The sequence below is a fragment of the Bufo bufo genome, chromosome 1, assembly GCF_905171765.1.
Source record: "Bufo bufo chromosome 1, aBufBuf1.1, whole genome shotgun sequence".
In the NCBI taxonomy this organism is placed as follows: Eukaryota; Metazoa; Chordata; class Amphibia; order Anura; family Bufonidae; genus Bufo; species Bufo bufo.
The window spans coordinates 573,964,818-573,985,658 of record NC_053389.1 but is presented as its reverse complement, the minus strand read 5'-3'; the positions used below and the strand labels follow the sequence as shown (position 1 = coordinate 573,985,658).

The 20,841-nt window shown below is 41.4% G+C and overlaps 1 protein-coding gene across 23 annotated transcripts in view; it reads left to right on the top strand.

The window, feature by feature from the left end:
- The window catches only part of CELF2 (CUGBP Elav-like family member 2), a 453,132-nt gene that overhangs the window by 108,990 nt on the left and 323,301 nt on the right, over positions 1–20,841 (top strand). The window contains exon 1 of one of the 23 annotated variants that reach the window (XM_040413272.1): positions 19,388–19,466. The exons of the other annotated variants lie outside the window; for them this stretch is intronic. Coding sequence (XP_040269206.1) covers positions 19,447–19,466 — 20 coding nt within the window. The 5' untranslated portion in view covers positions 19,388–19,446. Of the gene's footprint in view, positions 1–19,387; positions 19,467–20,841 lie in introns of those variants that run through there. 23 annotated transcript variants of the gene reach the window in all.

The following is a 20,841-nucleotide window of genomic DNA, read 5'->3' as shown; positions in this document are numbered from 1 at the left end:
ATAAAAAAATTCCATAAAATAATGTAAAAATTGCAGTTTTTTATCTTTCTCCCTAAAAATTTTTTTTTTTAATACACTATTTATACCCCAAAATGGTTCCTAAAAACCTTTTAATGTGACTATTAAGAGGCTAAAACAAATGCTTACTGATTTCATGTAATTGCAGGGCTTGTCTCTGGTTAGCTGTATGTGAGAGGATAGACACTGCTCTGGAGTAGTGGGGTAGGTTGTCCGCATTCTGATTGGTCTTGTCTGTCTCTGGTTAGCTGTATGTGGGAGGATACTCACTGCCCTGGGGTAGTGAGGGAGGTTATCTGCATTCTGATTGGTCTTGTCTGTCTCTGGTTAGCTGTATGTGAGAGGATACACAATGCTCTGGGGTAGTGGGGGAAGTTATCTGCATTCTGATTGATCTTGTCTGTCTCCGGTTAGCTGTATGTGAGAGGATACACACTGCTCTGGGGTAATGGGGGAAGTTATCTGCATTCTGATTGGTCCTGCTAGTTTATATAAGGAGAGCAATGTGTTATGGGAAGTGAGGGAAATACAGGATGGCCTCCAGGACATGGCAAACATCATCACAGGAAGTACAGCATAGGTTATCTTAGGAAGATACTGAAATAGAGGCACACAGAAATAGGGTTGCTAAGGGCTGAATACAGACATCAGAAAGGTAAAATTATCTGAAATATAAAGCTTCATGAATATCTTCCCTTCAGCATCACATATGTTAGGAATTACATTTTTGGTAGTGAAATGGCAGTTACACTTTCAGTTTTGTCCCCATTCATTGTCAATGGTGACAAAACTGAACTGAAGGTAACGGAGTGCTCCAAAATGCATTCCGTTCAATTTTGTTGCGTTCCCAGACACAAAACCACTGCAAGCAACATTTTAGTGTGAGGCATGGGAAACTGAACATGACATAAAAAAACATGTAAGTCAGGCTACTTTCACACTAGCGTTCGGGGCTCCGCTTGTGAGCTCCGTTTGAAGGGGCTCACAAGCGGCCCCGAACGCATCCGTCCAGCCCTAATGCATTCTGAGTGGACGCGGATCCGCTGAGAATGCATCAGTCTGCCAGCGTTCAGCCTCCGCTCCGCTCAGCAGGCGGACACCTGAACGCTGCTTGCAGCGTTCGGGTGTCCGCCTGGCCGCGCGGAGACAAGCGGATCCGTCCAGACTTACAATGTAAGTCAATGGGGACGGATCCGCTTGAAGATGACATTATATGGCTCAATCTTCAAACGGATCCGTCCCCCATTGACTTTCAATGTAAAGTCTGGACGGATCCGTTCAGGCTACTTTCACACTTAGAAATTTTTCTAAGTTATAATGCAGACGGATCCGTTCTGAACGGATGCAAACGTCTGCATTATAGGAGCGGATCCGTCTGATGAAACATCAGACGAACCCGCTCCGAACACTAGTGTGAAAGTAGCCTCAATGGTGCTGGATCCTTTTTTTCGGACACGAAAGACCGATATAATACAACCGGATCCATTCTGAACGGATGCAGCCGGTTGCATTATTCAATCAGATGTGTTTTCCTGTGGTTTTGAGGTCCTCTGCCGGATCTCAAAACTGTAAGGCCCCTTTCACACGAGCGAGTGTTCCGCGCGGGTGCAATGCGTGACGTGAACGCATTGAACCTGCCGTGAATCTGGACCCATTAATTTCTATGGGGCTGTGCACATTAATGGTGATTTTCACGCATCACTTGTGCGTTGCGTGAAAATCGCAGCATGTTCTATATTCAGCGTTTTTCACGCAACGCAGGCCCCATAGAAGTGAATGGGGCTGCGTGAAAATCGCAAGCATCCGCAAGCAAGTGCGGTTGCGGTGCGTATTTTCACGCACGGATGCTAGGAGACGATCGGGATGGGGACCCCATCATTATTATTTTCCCTTATAACATGGTTATAAGGGAAAATAATAGCATTCTTAATACAGAATGCATAGTACAATAGGGCTGGAGGGGTTAAAAAATAATTAAAAATAATATAACTCACCTTAATCCACTTGATCGCGCAGCCCGGCTTCTCTTTTGTCTTCTTCTTTGCTGTGCACAGGAAAAGCACCTTTGATGACATCACTGCGCTCATCACATGGTCCGTCACATGATCCATCACCATGGTAAAAGATCATGTGATGGACCATGTGATGAGCGCAGTGACGTCATCAAAGGTCCTATTCCTCAAAGAAGAAGACAGAAGAGATGCCGGCTGCGCAAACAAGTGGATTAAGGTGAGTTAAATTATTATTATTATTATTTTAACCCCTCCAGCCCTATTGTACTATGCATTCTGTATTCAGAATGCTATTATTTTCCCTTATTACCTTGTTATAAGGGGAAATAATACAATCTACACAACCTTGAACCCAAACCTGAACTTCTGTGAAGAAGTTCGGGTCTGGGTACCACATTCAGTTTTTTATCACGCGCGTGCAAAACGCATTGCACCCGCACGATAAAAACTGAACAACGGAACGCAACCGCAGTCAAAACTGACTGCAATTGCGTACCTACTCGCGCGGGTTTTCCGCAACGCATCTGGACCTTATCCGGACACGCCCATCTGCAAGGGGCCTAAAGGAAAACACAGATGTGAAAGTAAACTTCGACTGGGGCAACACCTTTTTGTAGTGAGACTTTTTTTTCTAAAGAGTAGTCAAAAAAGAGGTCTCCATTATTTACATTTTTCATGTTCCCCTTTGGGTAAAAAAGGTAGCTTCTACTTTGTAAAATTCCTCAGAAATCCCAGCAGATGTATTTAAAAAAGAAATAACCAGCAACTCACTTAACTGGAATGATTTTGAAAAGATCTTCAGTACATTCCAATGGACAGCGATAACACAACTTTTTGTGGCCAGAGGAAGATTTATCAAACTGGTGTAAAGTAGAACTGGCTTAGTTGCCCATAGCAACCAATCAGATTCCACCTTTCATCTTTCACAGCTCCATTGGAAAATGAAAGGTGGAATCTGATTGTCAACTAAGCCAGTTCTACTTTACACCATAATGTCTAGGAGTAATCCTAGCATTAGCGGTCAATGAAATAAAATGTTGGACACTCCTTTACGAGATCTGTTGTTGCACGAGCCAAAAATCGCTTTATACTGAGCACAGATCTCCTGCTTCACCAGCACTGGAAATGAATGGACCTTTAGCTAACCAGGGAAAGTCTGTCTGGGCAATAACAAATCAAGGTGCTATCAAGGGAGCAATGTGTACAGAGCTGCATTAGCTAATGTTCCTCTTCCACTCTCTTTTCAGAGTCACAGAGAGGAAATAGAGTCTATTCTGCTTTACATACCCATGCAGCCTAAGTTTTCCCTTGCCTGGAATAATTTTGCTGAGTACAATTCTTCAGGGATCCAATCTAGTTTACTATTACACTTTTACTACTTCCCATACAGATATAATGATGCTCACTAGCCTCAACAATTTGGATAATTGTTAAGAAAAAAAATAAAATCTCATCATTGCTGAGTCCTCCTTGAAAGGAATCGTTTCCTGGGGGAGAGATCTGGCTCCTCGCTCTGCAATTTCAAGTGCGTTTAATAAACAAAGGGAGCAATCCATTGTTGAAATCTGCCATACAAGGATGAAAGGGATCTTTTGTTTGATGGATAAATCTTGCAGGAAAAGTAATAATGAATGTAACAATGGATTAATATATTTACAGTCAATCATTTTTTAATAGTCGAAATTGAACGGTTTGGAAATAAATATTGAAATACTGAGTGCATTATGTTCCTTTAACGCAACTGGGAGCTATACACAGGTCAAACATGTATGTGCTACAAACCATTTTCATATCAGAGCATATGAAGAAATAGCATTCTTTGCTGCGTTAGCCGTGCATTTCGTGTTGCTAGGAGACAGGGATGCATTCAGTATCTCAATGGTAAGAATTCCCCATAGTGCAAGTATTGTTCCCTATGATTTTGCCCTTCCGAAACAGTGACAGGCGCCCAGATAATTCAGGCGATGTAATGCTGTCTTTCCACTGAGTGTATCTATGTATTGGAGGCAATGAAATAATACATACCTTTTTTTTTATTATTTTCCAAATTTAAATATAAAAAAAAATACCTAAGGCTACTTTCACATCTGCGTTTTTTCTGGATGGATCAGCAAAAACGTTTCCGTCATGATAATACAACCGTCTGCATCCGTTATGAACAGATCTGGTCGTATTATCTCTAACATAGCCATAACGGATTTGTCTCTAAAACTATTGTAAGTCAATGGGGGACAGATCCGTTTCCTTTTGTGTCAGAGAAAACGGATCCATCTCCGTGGACTTAGGGCTCGTTGGCTCGTTCACACGATTGTTGGTGTCCCGTTCCCGTATTGCGGACCGCATTTGCGGATCCGCAATACACGGGCACCGTTCCGTTGTCATTCCGCATCACAGATGCGGACCCATTCATTTTAATGGGTCCGCAAATACGGAGATGCGGAACGGTGCAGAACGGAAGCACGGAACGGAACACTATGGAAGCACTACGGAGTGCTTTCTGGGGTTCCGTTCTGGGCCTTCGCACCGCAAAAAGATGCTCTATCTTTTTGCGGAACGGAGGGATCGTGGACCCATTCAATTGAATGGGTGTGCGATCCCCAAGCGCCTACCCTACGGAAGGTGCCCGTGCATTGCGGACTGCAATTTGCAGTCCACAGCACGGGCACAGGCTGCACACGTTCGTGTGAACGAGCCCTTACATTGTGAGTCATGACGGATCCGTCTTGCTCCGCATGTGATCACTTGATCGCCAAGACAGCTCTCTTATAGAAGTCTTTAATAAGTGAAAAGAGATTATATATACTGGTTTTGCTGTTTGCTGTGATTTTATGTTGGAGATTACCAAAACTTGGACAGCCATTTATCTAAATGTCTACCATGTAATACCATCCTTATATAACTTGGACCAACATTTATCTAGATGCCTCCCATGTAATGCTATAGTATATTTCTTCTGAAGGAAAATGCATGACCAGATAAATCTTGGAAACCACAGTGATCACCTGGTTGCCACAACAGCTATCATTATTGTATTGATTCCAGATTGGTGGTTCAACAAATCTAACATATGAATGGAATTGGTGCTTGTTTGGTAAGATGATGAATTTACCTTTTAAATGAAAAATAAAACACATTTGCCCTGTTAGCCTTTTATTACCAAAGGATTGTATGGGAATCTCCTGTTGAGACTAATGTTGGCCATACTTGACGGTTTGGCACCAGAGATGTCAAAAAGTGCATCCGTTTTTAATGTCGGAACAAGATATCCCTTTGTCATTTAAAATAGGACATTGTATGTTAAAGTCCATTCTTAAAGTGGCTGATTGTCATTGATTGCATCCGACTACGGTGTACAACAAGGCTTTGATATCATTTTACCTATGCCTCAGCTAAAGGCTGCGACACGTATGAATCTGCAGACCTTTTGTGGTAAAACAGTGGCTTTGTAAATCCATTCATGTGAGAGTTACAAGATGGTGATTATTTGAAAAGGGAAAAAAATTGGACGCTTTGAAACTCGATGGTGAAAAAATTTTGTTTGATGTAAAAGGAATGTGAGCGGTGACAGTAAGATCAATGGCAGTATTTTCACTCAGTGAAGCATGAGAACCTGTGATAAGCGCAGTTAGTCAGAGGAATAGTGACGGACATTGCCCTTTTACGGCTGGCATTTGGTCTCCAATATTGATCTTAACTGTCACTGCCAACAAAGTGTTTGGAAGCTACATCTGTGTTTAGACAGTGCTATACTTGATGCTCCACCAGGGGACATCATTGTGTGCCGGCATGCAAAGAGTTAATATTCTTGCCTTCCACATTTGCGTTATTGCATTTCCTGCACTGAAAGCCATTATAATCCTGTCAATGGCCAAACGAATCCATCATATTCTACTTCATCACCCTGCCTCTAGCCTGTGCTGTGTAACAGATGTCCCTAAACAGCAATTTAACCATTTTACTGGTATTTGTAGATTAAAATACTTAAAGGGGTTCTGCACTTTGTTTAAACTGATGATTTATCCTCTGGATAGATCATCAGCATCTGATCGGCACCCAGGACCCCTTCCGATCAGCTGTTTGAGAAGGCAGCGGCGCTCCAGGGGCGCCGCGGCCTTCTCACTGTTTACCGCAGGCCCAGTGACGTCACGACTAGTATCAATGGCCTGGGCGGGACTAAGCTCCAGTCAAGTGAACAGAGCTTAGCCCCGCCCAGAACAGTGATACTAGTCATGATGTCACTGGGCCTGCAGTAAACAGTGAGAAGGCCGCGGCACTCCTGGAGCGCCGTTGTCTTCTCAAACAGCTGATCAGATGCCGATGATCTATCCGGGGGATAAACAAACTGCAGAACCCCTTTAAGTCTTACAGGATAATTCTAATTGTAAGATAATATAGATACTGAACATTGATGAGCTTCCATTACATGGAAATGTCCAAACCCTTAGGAATTCTCTGGGGCAAATGAATGTACACTATGGGATAGGATACCATAGCAGGTCATTAGTGACATGTCACCAGTGCATACCGTACAACCCATTTAAACCTAAACATTGATTGGTCAGTATTATATGGAGTCTGTCCGCAGGTTGCATGTGTGCAAGTGCCTTGAGACAGTTTTTTCATGCTCTAGCTGTCTCCTGAATGGATGGCTGTCACTCAGAAGAGAGGGGAAGGGCTAGATATAGCCCAGAGCATTGAACATGAAAGGACTGCCTCGTGGACACTTGTATCACCAGGAAAGGGGGAGGAAAACTTTGATATCTCAGGCATGACTGTTACTCATAGTATGCCTACACTGCTGTCCCTGTCACCCATAAGGTGCTATCAGCAGTTTTGAGGGCTCAAAGGGAAAGCAGAGAAAAGTAACTTGGAGTCTTGCCTTCTATTCCAATGTGATTATTAGAGTTTTCCAAATAATACATTTGGGCGAAGAACCTTTTTAATGGTCCACTTCCATGTCCTTATTTCTGGCTCTGCATCCGTTAAGCAATTTTGTGGAACGGGTGTGGGCCCATTCATTTTAACGGGGCCGCATAAGATGCGGACAGCACACAGGCGTAGTTCCGTGGCCCCGCAAAAAAAGATAGAGTGTGTCCTATTCTTGTACACAGTCGCGGACAAGAATAGGCATTTCTATCTTAGGGCCGGTATCTGTGTTTTGCTGATCCGCAAAACAGTTACGGACGTCTGAATGGACCCTAATGGGAATCTTTCACCAGCAATGGAGCTTGGGATCAACAAAAGAAAAACCAGGTGAACCAGAGCTATGTGTCTATGTAAACAGCCGAGTTCACTGGTGACTAATCCTCTGTAACAGGTATATGTGGTGTCAAATGAATATGTCTCAAGTAACATAGCATATAGTCCACATAGTAGGCCATAAGGATGATATATTTCCGCAGAGCTCCATAGCTCTCTATGGATGTATAGCGTATAACTTGACAATATATAAGTCCAAGGGCAAAAGGCTTCCGTTCACAAACAACAACATGGTGTTCTGCCTGTGCTGAGCCTTTTAGCTCCTCTAAAGATGCTGTCTCCTAGGTGAATGAGTTTATAGGGGATCCCATTTGCCTATTTTATCATGCACGCTTTACAGTGCCATTAATCTTGGCGTCTGATGGTCCTTACCTACTGGTAGCTATTCTAAGGTGGAAATTAATGGAAAGAAAAGAGAGCATTGAGTAAATGTCCCATATCACCTCAGCTAGAGCAGCAAAGCTGAGAGAGATTTTACCCTCTTTTACTTCTGATCATTGAAGCCGCACGACTAATGATACCTACTGTTATCTATGTCTCCCTCTGTATACGAGGAATATACGGCTGCATAAAATGAAATCTTTAGAATACAAGAAAATAATGGCTCACAAAACAGTGAATCACTTCAGATTTGCTAAACAAAATAAATCATAAGCTTGAACATGTGCGGCCACATAATTGCGTTAAGAAATATGTTTACTCCTAAATCTGAACTCTAAGCGGATAGATATTGATTGTAATCAAGGGTTCTCTAGTGGTTTGCTGGACGTCTGGCCTTGAAAACTCAAGTACTGTAACATTTATGTTTTCTACTTCTGTAGGAGAGGTAAAAACAGCCAATCTCGTTATTTGAGAAATGTTTACTTAGCTAGCGTTGACCGTTTTACTACTGGCAAACCTGAATACCTGATCTATGGGGAAAGCAGTTTGAGGCAGAATTATAAAACTTACTTTGTTGCCAATAACAACCAATCACAGCACAGCTTTCATTTTACCAGAGCAGTTTGAGAAATAGAAGCTGGGCTCTGAGTGGTTGCTTTGGACAAGTTTTTCTTGTAGACGGTTTTGATAAGAGAGGCCCAATTGGGAGAGATGTATTAAAACTGGTGTAAAGTAGAATTAGCGTAGTTGCCCATAGCAACCAATCAGATTCCGTCTTTCATTTTCTAAAGGAGCACTGAAAAGTGTAAGATGGAATCTGACTGGTTGGTATGGGCAACACAGACAGTAGTAGTTTAGGCTCTGTAAACATATCTCAACGGGGTTGTCCTGCTTCAACCCCAATTATATGTAGGCCCTAGACGGTACTGTACCTAATATACACCTGCACCACCTGACTCTTCCTTCCAGTGCTGAGGGTTCTGTCCAGTTATCTTCGGTCCCTAATGTGTAAACCTAACGACAGGGTCATGTGCACCACCGCAGCCAATCAGTGGCCTCAGCTGTAAGGTGTCCCAAAACAGCATCTGATCCAGCAATGATGTGTCTCTTGGGGCATGTCACTGTTGAGGCCAGAGATTAGTTGGAGCAGTATATGTGACCCCATCTGGGTGTTTACATGCTAGGCAGGGGTGGAATAAGGGTACTGTACAGATATAAGCTTTTTTTTTTTACATAGGGCCTAACTGTCAATAAATGCTTATACCGTGGTATACCTGTGGCTTCTGTTGATTGGTATGGTATGCATCAGAAAATTCTCTCGACATATATCTCCAGTGCAAATACAGTATGTCTGGACCATAACTCCAAGTGGATCGGTAGCAAGTGTTTCATTGACCATCTGCATGTACTCAGACAGAGAGGGGGAGCCACACTGTTAATGCACATTACATAGCCTCACTATTTATTTCTAAATGTCAGACACAGCTATATATATATATATATATATATATAGGGTGGGCTATATATTTTCTTCTCCCTACATAGGATACGCCAGGAGGAGATGTAAACCTCTCACACATATGACCTCAGTCATGACTTAGGCCAGAGGCTGCTGTACACATGTGAACAGTCCTTTCTTCTCTAGGATGTGCCTCCTGTGATATCTATGAGAGATTTACAGCTCCTCCTGGCATATTTACAGGCAAGTCCTTTGTAGGGAAGAGAGGGAAACAGCCCCACAGTAGGGAGTATGAGGCTGTCAGCATCCTTAGACAAAAGCAGGCTTATTGTAATTGATTGCTCCGCCAAAAGGGGCTTATTACAATGAAAGGGTATATATACTCCTGCATGCTATCTAACTGGTTCCTGTGATGAAAATAAGGCACTGGGGCTGTAGCTGTGTGGCCAGACTGACTGGCTGGGAATGGCACTGGTGTGGACTAGTGGTGGACGAACATCGGCCGGGACGTTTTCGCAAACGCGCGTTCGCAATCAAGTGTTCGCAAACCTCGCTATCGCAGCAGGCCCCATTTATTTTAATAACAGGCGAACCTGAAAAACCTTTAGGTCATATTTTCAGCCACCAAATACTTACTAGAAATGCACAAATTGTCCCACAACATGGACAGTGACATACCAGAGTGGGATCATTGGCAAAAATTCCCACAAAAAAAATGTATTTTAATCAGGGGCCATTTTTATGCGTCTTAAAGGGAAACTCTCAAAAATGTGCCCTGCTGGAGCCTAGAAAATTTTTATTTTAGGTCACTGGAGTGCAGGCCCCAAAACTTAGGAATTCACCTGACAGAAAAGAACAAGTGATTATGTGGCTGGAAGTATATTAGACGGTCAGTGGATATAGCGCTTGTCCCTCTATATAGCTGTGGTATCACAGCAGAACCGCACACAACTGCTGCACAATACAAATGCACTATAATATACTTTCTAGGTTAGAAAGTATATTATAGGTATATCACACCCCTCTGTAAGTCACAGCTAACAATAGCACACCTATACCAGTCCTTAAAAGGACTTCTGCGGCCCTATAAACTAGTGTTTGGTGTCTCTAACAGCCTGTCCCTGCTCCACACAGCAACCTCTCCCTACACTGGCAAAAGACTGAATGTAAAATGGAGGCCAGATCAGTTTCTGTGATAGGGTCGGGGTGTCCATGTGCTGAAACGTCTAAATTGGCTGTCCTGTCCCACCTGATGGATGTGTCATGGGTCAAAGTTCAGCGCAATGCAAAAGAATATGCCACCGGCGGACATCGCCATATGTTCGCCTGGTCGGCGAACCGCAAACGAGCAAAGTTCGCTGCGAAACGGCTGCCGGGGGCGAACTGCAAGGCCATTTCTAGTGTGGACCCTGTCAGCCTGAGCCTGTAGGACCTGCAGTGGTTGGATGGGGCAAACTGAATGTTGAACTATATTGCCGTTAACTGATTGGGAAGGAGGGTGGTCCAAAGAGGGAGGTGGAGCTTAAAACAATAGATTAAAACAAGCTGTTCTATTCTATTGGCCTGCTCTTGTCTGTGTACGCCAATGACTGTGGAAATGAGCTGAGGATAGAAACTGAGTCTGATATGAGCACCTCCAAAGATGAACTACTGTGTACAATCATTATCCTAGTATGTAAGCCTGCAACAGTAGCATTCATGTCAGGAGGGGCTGGCACACATGCAGCACAACGCTAAAGAAATGATACAGATAATAATAGGGCAATTACTTCCTTTGCCTGGCCCCCCGGGGCCAGGTCAGTAGCCCATATTTCCCTAATTATAATCCATCCCTAATGGTTGGGACCAGAAGGAGCTGGACTAGGCCCTTGGCACTGGAGTGAAGCATCAGGGAGCAGTTTAGTGTCTTTCTTATGTTAGTTACAGCACTGTCCAGGGCATAACTAAAATTAAGATTGAAGTAAGACAACCTTTTGAAAGACAACTGATAGGAATACTTCTGTATCTGGCCACATAGAGAACATCCATGGAGTAGGAAAACATACAGAGGCATCTGAGTATGTCATTGCAGATTGTGAACACTATCTATGCCGACAGTACGTTTTAGTTATGGTGTCCTATGGTACCTCTTTACAGGCAGCTACAAGAGAGTGAGTTTCTTAATAATGTGCTGTAATGTTTGCCATGCATCGTGAACTAAAACCCTTGTATTGTCATTTTTTATTCCTAATTGTCAATAGGGTGTCATTTATGTCACATATTATAAAGCCTAGTATGTAGACGTAATCCACACAAACTGCAGGGACTATGATTGATATTCATGGACTCTGACACCGTATGCACCCATTGACCGTGAAAATGTAATAAGGTCAAAATATACCTATTCTTGATCAAAGTTCAATTTGCTTCTTGGGCCAAAAAGTGCCACCTAGTGGGTGTTTAGACCTTGTGCCATTATCTGAGGCATTTCTCTTTGTACAGGCTGGTATTCACAGCTAGAGCCACTCATCTATAAAATGTGTCAGTCAATACCCATCTTAACACAATGCCATTTCCAGCATCAGCTTTCTTTCATGCACACATTCAGTTTGTTTCAGCAAGTCATTTACTGTGTGGCTGAAGACAGCTGGGGCATACTCCATGTGAAGACATTGTAGAAGAAGGAACGTCTGGAAGATTCATTTTTCTTCCTGACCATGAATAAATGTAGGAAGACCAGTATTTAGAACATTTATTTAGCGCAGAAACATGTTGTGGAATTTTAACTTGCAATAAGTGCTCCCAAATGTCTGTCCTTCTCACTAGGAATTAAGGTAAGAGACATCTCTGAAACAGATAACTTTCCACGTAAAGACTTTCTGTAGAAGTTGTTAAACGGATTATCCCATGATTAATGTAATAAATGAACATCAGACATCATATAGTACATGACAAACTGTTTCTAACAAAGCTAGAACCAGTGTGCCAGTAGAAAAATGGCTTCTAATGTGTGCCAGTACAAAAAAAAACTTATAATGTGTGCCAGTATAAAAATACTCCCTTATAAAATGTACCAGTACAAAAATACTCCATTATAATGTGCACCAGTACAAAAATACCCCCTCACAATTTGCAACAATACAAAAGATACCCCTTTATAATGTGTGCCAGTACAAAAAAATACTCCTTTGTAACATGTGCAGTACGAAAAATACTTCATCTTAATGTGTGCCAGTAGAAAAAGTACCCCCTTATAATGTGCAAAAAAACACTGTATAATGTGTACCAGTACAGAAAAAACACTGTATAATGTGTACCAGTACAAAAAGTACCCTTTTATAATGTGTAGCAGTACAAAGAAAAAACTTAGGGTTGTGCCAGTACAAAAAATACCACCTTATAATATGTGCCAGTTCAAAAATGCCCTCTTATAATGTGCACCAGTACCAGACGCTCATATTACATCTCAGGTCAGACCCTATATCAGACCTCAAACCAGAACCCCCATATCAGACCATAAATCAGACCCCATATCACACCTCAGATCAGACCCCCATATAAGAGTCTCATATTAGACCTCCATATCAAAACTCAGATGAGACCCTCATTACACCCCCATGTTAGACACCCCATGTCTGATCTCAGATCAGAGCCCCTTTAGACCTCTATGTTAGACTCCCATATCAGACCTCAGATCAGACCCAAAATAAATAAATTAACTTACATCTCCTGCCCTGCCGCTACTCTACAGGTCTCTCCTGCAGTCACGCTCCCTGTTTTTTGTCTGGGCCCGAGCAATACTGTGACCTATGTGCAACGTAAGATCACAGTGATGCTGTACGCAGTCAGGGCAGTGCAGCGCAGGCCTAGAGAAGACCAGGGGGGAGGAGAAGTGAGTACAGAGCTTCACTCACCGCTCCCTGCACCTCCTGCATACTAGTGAGCACTTCCATAATGGAAGTGCTCACTAGCATTTGCACTGCGTCTTACAAAGCGAAAAATACGGTAATTGACAGTGCACCACTGCAATTGCGACTGCTGTGGCACCTATAGCTGCTCCACTGACAGCATGACAAACCAGGAAATAGGATTCAAGCACTGGGGATAAGAGATACTGCAAATGAGGTAAATTAGACAAAAAATAATAATAATCAAGGAGGAATGGGAAGTGTAAATGATGAAAATATGCTTTCGTGTGAAAAGCAGCTTATGGCACATACAATCCCTTTAAATCTATCATGATTATGCAAAGAAAGAAATATTCCATTCTTAGTGTGTATTGTTCTTGGCTCAAAGTGTTGTCCTTGTTTTATGATTGTTCCCCCTTTATTACAATGAATAATATGTAACTTTAATTGAGATAATCATGATGACTACAAAAATTATTCACTGTGTTCAAGGTACTGTGATTATTACATAGAATATATTATGTTATCTCCACTCATCTTCTTAGTTGCCATGGCACTCGTTTGCCTTTTCTAAAAATAACATGAATTAAAACATCTTTTATTTCATGGTCTCACCACCATAGTCAGCTTGAAAGAATAATGAGGAAGTGAGGGTCACATAATTAGTTTTATAGTCATTTACATGTATGATAAGGCCAGGCTGCCTAAGCTGCAGATGTAGCAGAGCAGAGTGGGTCCTTTGATTCTTTGCAGTAGATTTAGTCTACAGTTTTATGTAACCACAGATAATATGTGCTATCAACATGACTTGTTCGAAATGATACATTCAGCTCTGCTGTATCTGTGATCATTATCTGCTATATCTGGTTGTAGTCTAAAGGCCCCATACACATTACAGTGTATCAGTCCAAATTTGCAGTTTTCGATGGGACCGGATGCAGTGCAGTGTCGGACTAAGTCCCTTGGGCCCACCAGAGGAAATGATTTACCATAGACTTCTATGGTGCCCATCTCATGTAGCGAAGAGAGAACACGCTATGTGCACTTCTGTCCCCTCGTTCTAGAGATCAGTGGTGGTCTCAGAACTCAGACCCCCACTGAATTAAACTTTTAATATATCTCTATAACATATCAAAAGTTTTTTGAAAATTAGTGACCCTTTAAGTTTCAGATTAATGGTCATTTTAGACATGTGACTATATACAGTTATTATTTGTTGAGTGTTGTTGGTTTGCTTGATAATTTTGTGTTGAATGTTCCCTAAAATATTAGACCCCTGCAATCAGCTGTAATCTGTGGGTGAGCACTCCAGCAAGCGTTTAATATGCTTGCATTAGAACCACATGGGAAATTAAGTATTATACAGCTCCCGTTAAAATCAATGGACTGTGCATGCAATGCACAAACATGTCTGGTCCACCAGAGAAAAAGACATGCTTGTAGCCACTCTCTCTTCTGGCTAATAGATGAGGGTCCTGAATAGTGAGGATAATAGAGCTCGAAACCTAACTCCACTGCACTAACTGCACATGTATATGTATTGCAGACTTGCTTAATCTATTTATTCTGTTCGTATGCATTCTACCAGCTGTCAGCCACTTCTTTTCTCCTGTTTAGGTGGCCAATATTGTGCACATCTAGCTACATAGACAAAAGTTGTCAGATTATTCTCTACATTGTAGGCTTAGGCTACACTTTGTGACACAAAAAGACGATTCAATAACCATAGGATAAAACATACAAAGCAAATGATAAGGAAGCAGATACAAGGAATTAAAGCTGTCAAAGTTATTTCTAGAATTAGTAGGGGGCATGGCAGAAACACTGTGTAGTACAGGGGAGCGGGTTTACATTGTAATATAAAATTTTTAAGGGGAAAGCAATGCACTTCTGAATCCCATAATTTGAAATGCAGCTGGAAACACATATACAGTAAGATAGTAATAGCAGCCATTATGCGTTGTACCCTTGTTAACCTTATGATCTGTGTGTAGGTTGCTGAACAAATATATATATATATTTATATATATATATATATATATATATATACACAGTACAGACCAAAAGTTTGGACACTCCTCATTCAAAGAGTTTTCTTTATTTTTATGACTATGAAGGCATCAAAACTATAAATTAACACATGTGGAATTATATACATAACAAACAAGTGTGAAGCAACTGAAATTATGTCATGTTCTAGGTTCTTCAAAGTAGCCACCTTTTGCTTTGATTACTGCTTTGCACACTCTTGGCATTCTCTTGATGAGCTTCAAGAGGTAGTCCCCTGAAATGGTCTTCCAACAGTCTTGAAGGAGTTCCCAGAGATGCTTAGCACTTGTTGGCCCTTTTGCCTTCACTCTGCGGTCCAGCTCACCCCAAACTATCTCGATTGGGTTCAGGTCCGGTGACTGTGGAGGCCAAGTCATCTGGCGCAGCACCCCATCACTCTCCTTCATGGTCAAATAGCCCTTACTTTCAAAGTTTTCCCAATTTTTCGGCTGACTGACTGACCTTCATTTCTTAAAGTAATGATGGCCACTCGTTTTTCTTTACTTAGCTGCTTTTTTCTTGCCATAATACAAATTCTAACAGTCTATTCAGTAGGATTATCAGCTGTGTATCCACCTGACTTCCCCTCAATGCAACTGATGGTCCCAACCCCATTTATAAGGCAAGAAATCCCACTTATTAAACCTGACAGGGCACACCTGTGAAGTGAAAACCATTTCAGGGGACTTCCTCTTGAAGCTCATCAAGAGAATGCCAAGAGTGTGCAAAGCAGTAATCAAAGCAAAAGGACTTTGAAGAACCTAGAATATGACATATTTTCAGTTGTTTCACACTTGTTTGTTATGTATATAATTCCACATGTGTTAATTCATAGTTTTGATGCCTTCATAGTCATGAAAATAAAGATAACTCTTTGAATGAGAAGGTTTGTCCAAACTTTTGGTCGGTACTGTATATATATATATATATATATATATATATAGTGGGGTTTCGCTCTGGTAGAAAGGATTAGCGAACGCAGTATAGAGGCAACAACAAGTTCTTTGGATCAAACAGTTCAGTGTTTATTCACACTTTAGGCAAGCAGTCATAATCAAGCAAAAAGCAAAAAGTCACCTTGCGGTGTTGGTGGTAATTCACACCATGCGGCAATTCTGCCTTAAAGAGTCCTTGCTGATAGCAGCACTAAACTGTTTTCATGCCAAACAGGTAGCAAGCCTTCATCCAGACACAAGGCTCCCAGATCCCAACACAGAGACCTGGCTTCTGAGCCCAGCTGCCTATTTAAGGACAGCCAGGTGCTGCCAAAACCCGGATCAGCACTTAAAATCCGGTCTGGTATTTGACCTCACCTGGCTGTAAATCAGCCTAGCAGCACATGCTGGGAGGAAAATACCAGTTTTCCCAGACCAAACCTCTCACTGTGTCACTATATATATATATATATATATATATATATATATATATCTATATCGTGTGTGTGTTGTGTATATAGATGCACACACCCCATCCTCTACATATGTTCAGACATACACAGAATATAAATACAAGTAGGGAACTAGTAAATTCAAGTAATTTAAGAGAGAGCTACTTGACCCCCTTGCCATTTATCACCAGTGATAGTTTCTGGTGTCAGTCACAGCTATTTTTAGAGGAAAGAGCAATATGAAATTTCTCCAAGCACAGACCATTAGTCTATCCCATTACCGAACCACACTCAAAGCAAGCACTACATATTTATGAAGGAAACAGTCTCACAAAGAAAAAATATAAGATTATTTGTGATCTGTAATTTATTTAGAATATGAAAAATAATCATTGGCTGATAAATCACTTATTTTAACGCAGAAATCAATCAAGCTAAAGCATTAAGGTGAAAAATGCTCCTGTCTAAAAGACAACAGATTATGATTAATTACTGACATCCATCAAATCATGTGTGAATGCACAAATATATTACATTGTTCCTCTCCTTTACAAGATGATAGGAGGCCGAGAGCATATGCTGGCATGAGATGTGCACTTTTGTCAATCACAGGCTGGTACATTTACAATCAGATTGTTACTTGGGCTGTTATTACATATACATTCCTTTCCCAATGGTTTAGGAACCACTATAGCTGTAGTTACTTCTTGTAGTATTGTAGCAAATCCTAGATATTGTGATATCTCACATTTATTGGCAGTAAACTTTTTGGGATTTAATTCTGCTCACAATATCAAAAATGTGCTTATAGTGCCATTCCCTGATTTGCTTTCTTTAGGTACATAGAAGTATTTGAGTTACTATGCTTTACTGTAGCTTACTACCAACAGAAGTTCATTAGTCCATGTGGCTTCCCATACTCCACTGACTCTAGACACAGTACTTGTCAGCTGGCTACAGGCTTCCATAAATAGCTGCCAGAATTCTGTAGTTGGCAAGGGATGGGCAATTGGGAGAGTTTTGGTTGCTAGCTCAGGGTACCTAAATAGCTCAGCTTATGAAGTAGATCATATTTGGTACTGAAAGCATAGTAAGGAATTTCTCTGATAATATCTGGTTACCCTTAGATTTCACAAAAGCAAAATCTTAGTATTGAAATTAACAGAAAGATAATTTTCACCCTGAAGCCTGCTTCTTGTTCATAATTTTTAATAAAAATGTCAGGGTCTACATGGACTTGTCACAACCGTGTGTGGGAGGGAGACACCACACCAGATGAAGAAGGGGAGGGAACAAGGCCTGAAAGCAAGGGAAGAAAGAAGGACAGCTCCTTGTCAGATCCCTAATCAGTATGAACACACCCCACGGCTAGGTGTATTCATACGCAGGAGTACCTAGAGTCATAACTCACCCTATAAGACCCTGGCAATAGTGACAGAACTAAGACTACCTGTTCCTCCAGAAAGGAAGGTTAGAGGTGTGTCCAGTATCAGAAACAAAACAGACGTCTATTGATCCACAAGTAAACCTGTCAGATCAAAGCACTGTTGCCAGTCTCACAAATCTTCTGTCACCCACTGTCACGGGGACGTCCGTATGTCTCGGTACGTCCGTGACAGGACTGGACATGTCATTTCTACCAACACATTGAACCTTTCTGTTTCCTGTGAACCAATTGCAGCGAACATAAAGCAAAGATTGGAACAGTAGGAAGACACCTCACCCATCCCTCATGAAAACTCCTGTGCCATTGTCCCTCCTGAAAACACCCCAGCCATTGTCCCTCCTGAAGACACCTCACCCATTGTCTCTCCTGAAGGCTCCTCACTAGTGTTGAGCGAACTTGTGTTTTAAGTTTGGCGTCTAAAGTTCGGGTTCGGGTTATCGAAGAATCGTGTTTATGGATTCCGCTACCACAGACCATAACGGAATTTAGAATCCATAACGCGATTCTTCGATAACCCGAACTTTAGACGCTGAACTTAAAACACAAGTTTGCTCAACACTACTCCTCGCCCATTTTCCCTCCTGAAGACACCTCACTATGGTCCGTGGCCAGCCTTTTCCAACTGGATGTTAAGGCATCTGTTTCCTGGTCCTTCTTGGCTCACAGGAAATGACCACTCTGCCAATCACTGGCTGCAGAAGTGACCTGCCTCAGTCAGTGGTTGCCTGAGTTGTCATTTCTTGGGGGTCAAGAGGGACCAGGAACAACTGATTATGGGTAAGGGAAGTCTCAGAATGGGGGCAATGAATTAATTATAACTGTTTTCATTTTTAATAGCATTCTGCGCCTGTTTAATAGAAACAAAAATCATAATTATATAAGATAACTGCTTCTTGAAAGCATTGTGTTATTATAACTATTGTGTCTGGAGAGAGGCCCATGACCTAATTTCTTGTGGGTCCAGTAGACCCTTGTGCATGCATTGTATAAACCACAAACCTCCATCACAAACAAGAAGACCTTAATATAGATTCCTAGCAACTGAACATGTGGCATAATAAAATGCTTCTGAGACTATACAGGCATGTGCACAGAGAATGTATATTGGTGAAGGCCAACTTATTGAAAAACACATTTGTAGACTTAAGTATCAGTATATAGAATGAACTTTCCAGAACTAATCATTTTTTCTTTCAATGCACAGCTCTCATTCAATTAATCATATTTTTTTGTGGTGTTACTAATAAATAATCCATTTCCCATTCATTGAAAGCTTGGTCGTCCTTCAGCGTGGTAATAGAGAGAAAGTACAAAGCTCTTTGACTTGATGCTTAGCAGCACTTTGTCTGGGCTCCCACACTGAATGTTACCGACAACAATTATTGGCCTTGTAAATTCTGCAAAGTGTTGTCATGCCGTTGAACAGGATGTAACAACAGGATGTGGGCGCGCGTGACTCACTGCTACCTACTGCATCTCTTGTGCAGCCCACTGATGTGTTTACCTGATAAGCGGAATTAGGCAAACTGTTTGATAAGATTTAACCCATGTATCTGGAGGTGTTGAGGTATGTAAGATCCTGCATGTATTCTGCAAAGCTTAGTGAAAGATCTTAGTGATGCAAAAAGTTTACACTTATGCATCCCTCTCTGCATTGCGTACATTAAAATAGGTTATTTAGTATTTATTATTTTAATTATACCTTAAGGGAATACAGAACTGAAGGAAAAATGTGTATGCAATTCTTTGCAGTTAGGTAGCAGAGATGATATTAGTGTAATTTATAGCTTTAAAAAGGGGTTGCATGGGACAGGAAAAACAAATCTGCCTTCTTTTTCCAAAATCAGCAGCACCACTTTGGCAGTGATTGTTATTACAGCTAAGCCCCATCTATGTGAATACAATCCATTTAATTACCCATCTGCTGTTTGCCATAGGAAGTACTGCTCATGTACTATTTATGGAATTATTATGGCACATTAAATGCAATGCAGATACTTTCAAAATGCCATACTGTGTGTGTCTGTTCGTAATGCAATACACTACTATTAAAGCAACATTCCAGTTATGAAAAATCGTGAATATGTCAGCATCTACAGTGTTGGCTCCATTACGCCAGAGCTGCGATCTGTGACTACAGCTCAGCGACAGTATCTACAGGGAGTCTAAGCTAGTCTGAGACACCATTCCTGCCTTATCATTGGTTCATATTGCTCCTTTCTCCCTGCTCCTGGCTTTGCAGCATGAGACTGGCTGCTGTGTATGAACACAAGCCTATCACAGGCTCACTGGGACGTCAGTATATGGAGAGCTGATTTCTGTTACAACAAGGGCAGAATAGTTACAGTGTAGACTGCTAAACCACCAGTGATAAAAAGATGGACATCCGGTAACTGCCACATATATACTGAGCAGAACCAACCTTAGTAATGGGGAGCCTATATATATCCCTTTACGTAGCTGAGTGCTTTATATATCTTCATACGGTGCAACCTAATTCTGCTTCCCCGTTGAATTCCGTGGTAAATTCAGAACAGGATGTGAGAGTGTTAAAATATTGCTTTACTTGTATGCAAGGGTTTTAGGTTTTAGCTTGTCTTCATATAGTACTAAGACACTTTATAATTATATATTTGTGTGTGTATATTGCTTACATTCTGTTACCAAGCTGAGATCTTGGAATGTATTAGCTTGCTATGTTTGTCTGCACATCCATGTTGATGCAGCAGAGAATATGTTTAAAAGTTTTAAGTCAAGTTTAAAAATAATAATAATAAAAATAATAATAATAAATAATAATAATCTGTATCTTCTGTATAATATGAAAAAGTCGTATACTTGACATCTCTGGAGAGAAGAAAATTGCCAAGTGTTTGGGAGAATTAGGAGAATTCAAAGCTGAAGAATCTACTACACTGCTTTAAATGGAATCTGACACCAGC